This window comes from Hipposideros armiger, unplaced genomic scaffold, assembly GCF_001890085.2.
Source record: "Hipposideros armiger isolate ML-2016 unplaced genomic scaffold, ASM189008v1 scaffold_525, whole genome shotgun sequence".
Taxonomy (NCBI): domain Eukaryota; kingdom Metazoa; phylum Chordata; class Mammalia; order Chiroptera; family Hipposideridae; genus Hipposideros; species Hipposideros armiger.
Window position 1 is genome coordinate 795290 of NW_017731875.1, and position 6990 is coordinate 802279.

At 35.8% G+C, this 6990-nt stretch overlaps 1 protein-coding gene across 1 annotated transcript; it reads left to right on the top strand.

Annotated features, from left to right (window-relative positions):
* The first annotated feature begins 711 nt into the window (after window positions 1-711).
* On the top strand, window positions 712-1662 carry LOC109396540 (olfactory receptor 51I2-like). The gene has a single exon (XM_019668402.1). It carries the CDS (start codon window positions 712-714, stop codon window positions 1660-1662), a length of 951 nt encoding a protein of 316 aa, XP_019523947.1.
* Window positions 1663-6990: the final 5328 nt, after the last annotated feature.

Below are 6990 nucleotides of genomic sequence, written 5' to 3' on the forward strand. Positions count from 1 at the left end.
TCTTATTATCTCCCTAAGAATAAAATAGCTTATATTTATTTAGTAGTTAATATGTTATACAATATCTTATTTGCCTTTGCAACAACCATATGAGGCAGATGTATTTTTATCCCTTGTTTACAAATGGACACACTGAGCTTGGGAAATTTATGTCAGCTGCTCAAGGTCACACTGAGAGTAAACCGTATATTGGGTTTCAAAGTAGGCTCTGCCAGACTCCATTTGTAGAGCTCTAAAACACTGAACATATGATGTTAATTTTCATATTTGTTTCTTATGTCCAAATAAGAGAATAGTGTTATTAATATCTCCACTTTGCAAATTAAAAACAAACTTTGGATCAGAGTGTAACTAAGTTGTCCACATCACACATTTAGTAACTGGCTGAGTATGGATTTTGATCCAGTTTTTATCTATTTCTGTGTTTCTACTCTTAATTTTTAAGCCTCTCATAAGATTGGAAAGTCTCAAATATCTTTATCACATGCAAAATTTTAGGATTTTTGCTGTCGGAAAAGAGGAGGTGAGAGAAAAGTGTCTGTTACATTTTTAATCAGAATGACATAGATGACTCCAATTTCCTTCACTTTCTTGCATCTCCCTCCCTCAGCCTTTGAGGTGAGCTTCTAAGGAAGAGAACCCTCTAGGTGGGAGCTAACTCTGTTTTATTTTCCATATCGCAGGTGGAGACTGATCTCTGCTGTTGGTGATATGGGAGCCGAGAACAACAAAAGTCTTGACCTCTTATCTGTTTTTCTGACTGGAATTCCAGGATTGGAGGTCCAACATGGCTGGCTTTCCATCCCCTTCTTCACCATGTATGTTGTGGCCATTGTGGGAAACAGCCTAATCATGGCAGCAGTGCAGGCAGACCCTGCCTTACATGAGCCTATGTACCTGTTTCTCTCTATGTTGGCTGTGACTGAGGTGGGTGTCTCTGTGTCTACACTGCCCACTGTCATGGGCATTCTTTGGTTTGATGCCCGCCGGATTGACTTTGATGGCTGCCTGGTCCAGATGGTCTTCATTCACTCTTTCTCCTGCATGGAGTCTGGTGTCCTGTTGGCCATGAGTTATGACCGCTTTGTAGCCATCTACAATCCACTGCGCTATACAGCCATCCTGACACTGCCCCGTATCATGGGCATGGGTCTGGGCATTACACTGAAGAGTGTGATTCTCATGGCCCCACTTGCAATTCTTTTGAAGCAACTGCCCTATTGTCACACTAATGTCCTCTCCCACTCCTATTGCCTCCACTCTGATCTCATCCAGTTGCCTTGTGCTGATACTAAGCTCAATAGCATCCTGGGTTTGGCCATTGTCCTGGCCACTTTTGGGCTAGACTCACTACTCATCGTGGTCTCTTATATACTGATTCTTTACACAGTGCTGGGCATTGCTTCTGGGGAGGGACGGTGGAAGGCTCTCAATACATGTGTGTCACACATCTGTGCAGTCCTTGTATACTATGTGCCTATGATTGGTGTGTCTGTGATGCATCGGGCTGCCAAACATGCCTCACCCCTGGTCCACACACTCATGTCTAGCATCTACCTCTTCGTGCCTCCTGTGCTCAACCCTATCATCTACAGTGTTAAGACCAAGCCAATCAGACAGGGAATTGCTACCTTGTTTTCCTGCAGGAGAGAATTACTCTGAATTACTCCAAGGGAACAGGGACTTTGAGTCAGCCCACAAACTCTGATGGTGATTCTGCTGTGGACAAAGCTCTACACCTGGCATTTTGAGAAGAAACAAAAACAAGGGATTCAAAGCATTGACACAGGCTTGAATCTGGATCATAAGGTTTATCCCTAGTCCTTCTCATCTCACATCAACATGTATGTCTCTGTATGTGCACACGTGCCTGTCATCTCTAACAGATGTGATCAACTTGAGGGCAGAGATCATGAATTTCTCTTTTCCTCTTCCCTTCAAAACTCCTAACAAAAAGGCTGGCAAATAGTAAGTTAACAGTAAAGGCTTGAGGCTTAATGATATTTGAATTGAAATAAAACAAATTTCTCTTTTGATGAGTTAGGTAGGGATTCTGCCCCAATAAAAGGTTATTCTAAGAACATGCCTTTGAATAGGTGAGCATACTTTCTGATTTGCCCCAGATAATCATGGTTTACACTTATTTTCCTCAGCATCATTATTAATAGCACTCTCGTTCTTTCTCAAATTGTCCTTGTTTAAACAATAAATTATATGGTAAACTCTCCTATGAAGTAACCTCCTTTTTGTTACGTAAAGAGCCAGAATATCCCCATGACCCACAATCCAATGGTCTCTACCCCCAGAATTTATGTGCCAGGAGACTATGAGGGTGAGGAACAGGTGATTAAATGACCTTAACTTAGGCACAAAGTAAAATATGTACAACCTCACAATGCCCAGGTTTCAGATCCTAAGAATCTCAGCAAAAGCACCAAATAGTGCACTAGTAGAATCTGAGGTCCTAGTTTTAGAGCCAAATAGGTCTGATGTCACTGTGCCTTGATATTTTTGTTCCCCCTTTCTCCTGTCCCCTCAGACTTCAATAACCTCACCATGCCATGTGGTGGGCGTGTTTTCATCTGTTCCTTTACTCCACTCCCCCTCTTGCTCTGTTAGCATAGGTCTAGTTGACATGCTTGCTTCCAACTATGGCTGTCTGTGGTTTCCTGGAGATCTGTGGTCAAATGGGAAAGACTGTCCTCACACTTCCTGGAAAACACAGGTCTGTGTAGAGTGGATTGACTGGACTGTGTTGGTTGGTCAGTGACTGGACTCAGGTTTTCAGCCTCTCTCACTTCAGGGTCTCCAATGACAATGAAAATGTCTTTCTCACCACATACTATTCAGCCAGCTCATCAGGGTCACCTATACAAAGTGGCTTTCTTGAAGTACCCAGTCTGTGTAGAACAGTGGTCAACAGATTTTTATGTTTTTTAAAATAATAAGAAAAAAATGTACCTTTTCATGCATTTTCAGGTTGACATTTAAAATTTTTACCATAAATCTACATAGTGTTTTAACATGGGTATATGATAAATATAGTCAGTTTAAAATAAATTGTTATATTGTATCTTTACATATCCAATGATATCTAAATATATTATGCTTTATACCATGAATTTTAAAATATACAAACACATTCTTTAACATTCATAATTTTTATGAGTCCCTTTTTTCCTTGAACTCAAATTTTTATTTTATCTTCATCAAAGAGTTTTGACCATGTCATGTATTTTTATGCGTGAGACTATTTTATGATCACTCTATCATAATTATTTGCAACAAAAATACATTTAAATTTGATGTTTAAAAGTTGGTGGCACATAAAACATTGTTTAAAAAATGTATTCTGTATTGAGTTACTTTCTCAACACTTATTAGTACATAATTGATCAAAACAATACAAACATGCTATAAATTTTGATATATTAAAAGTAAATTTTAATTGAAGCTATCTCTTAATGGGTTCTTGGGCTTTTTACTTTGATCTGAAAATGAATATTATTTATTAAATAAATGAGAAATAGTTCAGCAACAATTCTATTTCTATTCACTTTCTTCTCAGTAAATATTAATACTGATAAGTCTGACAGCATAAATAGGAGAATGTTATTGGGATCATTTCTTCATAGCCCAGTGCCATTTAAAAAATTTTTGGAATTAAATGACAAAAAACATATGGTGAGCTCTTATCAAATGTTATTTTAATGACTTAATAAATGATAATTCTATTGGATTCTTCTTTACTTTTGAACTTGATGACAATGTTTAACACTAGAGTACGTTACCTAGTCATAGATATCCTTCACTATGCCAATATTTCCAGGAGTCTCTTTGTTAGATATCAGAAATTTTTACACGTTGTGGCATATCATGGAAATATTCCAGATGGCTTTAAGAGCTATACTTATTGTTCTATATTTTTAATTTTAAAGTTAAAATTTTTTTTGTAAAGTCTGTGAATAAGATTGTGTAAAGGAAGACAAATGGTATAACAGAGACACAGTGAAACCAGGTATATTTTTAGAAAGCAATTTAAACAAAGAAATTGTATGGATATTTAATATCTAAAAATCCATTTCCTAATGACAAGCTATTTGTGTTCAGGCACTTCCAGGTATGTCTTCTCATTTCTCTAGGGAAACATATAATTAGTTAGAAGATCACTAGATTAGATGCTCATCAGTTGCATCTTCTATGAAGTCAAAGTGACTGTTCTAGAAAAATCCTGGTTAAATCTCATTGTCAAATATCAATGGAAATGATTTCTTCTGGAGTGTAACCTAAAGGCTTATGAATAAATACATGTATCTTCCATTGAAGAGTAGATAATTATTTATTCAAGTAATATTTTTGAGCACCTATTACCCTATTACATGTAAAGGGTAGATTTATTATAATATTTTTTAAATGCAACATGGAGAATAAATCTAAAAACTTAATGGATGCTGCAGTACTTTCTTGGTGCTGGTCTAATATTCTCTTCTAGGTTTTAAATGTCATCAGCAGATGAATATATAATATAAGCCACAAGTCAAAAACATGAACATGCATGAATAGACTTTAAACAAATGATCAAATCTCATTTTTAGTAGGATTACTTTCACAGTCACTTTTTAAATAATAGAAATCATCATTTCAGTGTCCAGATAACACTTAATAGATTTATTTCACAGTTGTTCATGTATCTAAACTTAGAAAAATAAAAAATGGTATTTGCATGATTGCAAAAAAATTATGTTGGAACATTATCTAGTAAATCATTTTGGCTATCTTCTTACTGTCTCAAAGAGTGTGACTTTGAGTAACAATTCCAAGTGGCAAAAGCACAGATGTTTGCAGTCTTGCAAGGTTAAGGGTAAAACTACATTGTCTAATGATAGCCACTAGCTACACATGGCTATTGAGCCCTTGAAACACAGCTAGTTTGAGTTGAAATGTGACCAGATTTTGAAAAGGTAACATAAAAATGTATGTAGAATATCTTATTTCTTTTTTAACACAGGTTACATGTTAAAATGATAACATTTTATATATATTGGGCTAAACAAAATATACTTTTACAATTATTTTTACCTATTTCTTTTTACTTTTTTAATGTTGCTATTAGAAAATTATAACTAACACGTGTTTATTATATATCTATTGGACAGCACTAGGTTAGGAGTCAAAATGTGGAAACTAATAAGAAGTTATAGTGGGCCAGCTGAGTGGCTCAGTTGGTTAAAAGCACAGCTCTGAGCAACAGGGCCGCCGATTTAATTCTCACATGGGTCAGTGAGCTGCCCCCAGGCTGAGCCGCTGCTGAACTGGTGAGAGTGAATGCTCTTAGCAGCATGGGATGGTGGGCTGCTCTCCCCCACAACTAGGAATGAACACAGCACCTTGAGCTGAGCAGCCACGAACTGCCAATGGGCAGCCAAATGGCTTGGTGTGCAACAAGGTTGCCAGTTCGACTCCTGCATGGGAAGGTGGACTGTGCCTCCCTGCAACTAGATTGAAGGAAACAACTTGACTTGGAGCCGATGGGTCCTGGAAAAACACAATATTCCCCTTCCCCAATTCCCCAACACTGTTCCCCTTCCCAATTCCCCAATAAAAAAAAAAATCTTAAAAAAAAAAGCTATAGTGAAATAGAGTAATGAATTTGAAATTGTCTATTGGTATTTCTTTGTTTAATGAATTCCATTGATCTAAGGCCATGAAATTTCTAACATGAAGGGCAGAGAAAATAATTTTCGTGTGTGTGTGTGTGTGTGTGTGTGTGTGTGTGTGTGTGTATATATATATATATATATATATATATGAAATAGACTCAAGCTATGATATTATAATGACTGGTCCCTAACTTCCCAGATGAGAGGCATAGAAATACAATCAAGTTAGAAATCCATATTCATAAAAAATTGACAAAATATATTCATATTAAGACACAAATGGCATGTAAAAATGTTTGATATTTTGTAAATAAATGCAGAAGGATTGTACAAGTATTCAGATTTACTTAGTATTCCTCGTAAGGGTGAATTGTTAGACAAATTAGACTAGTTTTGTATTTTTATTAAAAAAATGTTTAACCTTATTTCCCCTAATATTATTCCAGTATGGGATATAATGCCAGAATAACATTTTAATATATCAAAGTTTTGAATTAATTTTCTCATTGAAAATCTAATAGTTTTTAGCTTCAAAGTTTCTTTTACTGATTTTATTTGTCAAATAAATTAAATTGGTTTTAAAAATATTTAAGTTTATGTGAATCCATTTGATTGTTGCTACTGTGTTATCATTGTTTCTAGTCCTCTCAGGTGACAAAACAAAGAAATACGTGTCTGTGTACTAACTTGTGTATATATAACTATCCATAAATATTTCTGTATTTAACTATCTGCATCTACATTAAACTAAACATGATTTTAAATTGATGACTACAACTGCAGTCAATGAATCATTTAAACCTTCTATCTTGCTTTTCTGTAACCTCCCAGTCTAACACTGAGGACCTAGTTTTTACCTTCCGCAATTCATTTACCAATCATTCAATTCTAGTAGACAAGTACAGTATTTGTAGAACTGTTAACCCACACCCCCATGAGAAATTATTTTATCAACTAAGAGTACAGCACTTATTATACTTCCTTTTGCTTTTGGTCTTACAGATTCCACCCATTTCCAAAGTTACTTATGTCAGCGTTGTTTCCCCCAACCTCTTTAAATGTGGTTGTTTCATATATTTGTAGTAGAATGACATTGTTTTGTCACATTCTGCATTCCATCCTTGGGTTCCCTGATGTCCTAAATGATTTTGTAAGATTTACATACATTAAAGTTTACGGTGTGCTGTCATAAAGTTCTATGGCAATGAATAGTATCATGTATATACCATTACAGTATTACAGATTGATTTCACCACCCTAACAAATTATTTGTGCTTCACCAATTAAACACTCTACTGCCCAGAATCGTTTGTTACCACAGATAGGTTTA

Coding starts and splice junctions, on each gene's coding strand:
- LOC109396540 (XM_019668402.1), top strand. CDS start 712: ATGGGAGCCGAGAACAACAAAAGTCTTGACCTCTTATCTGTTTTTCTG.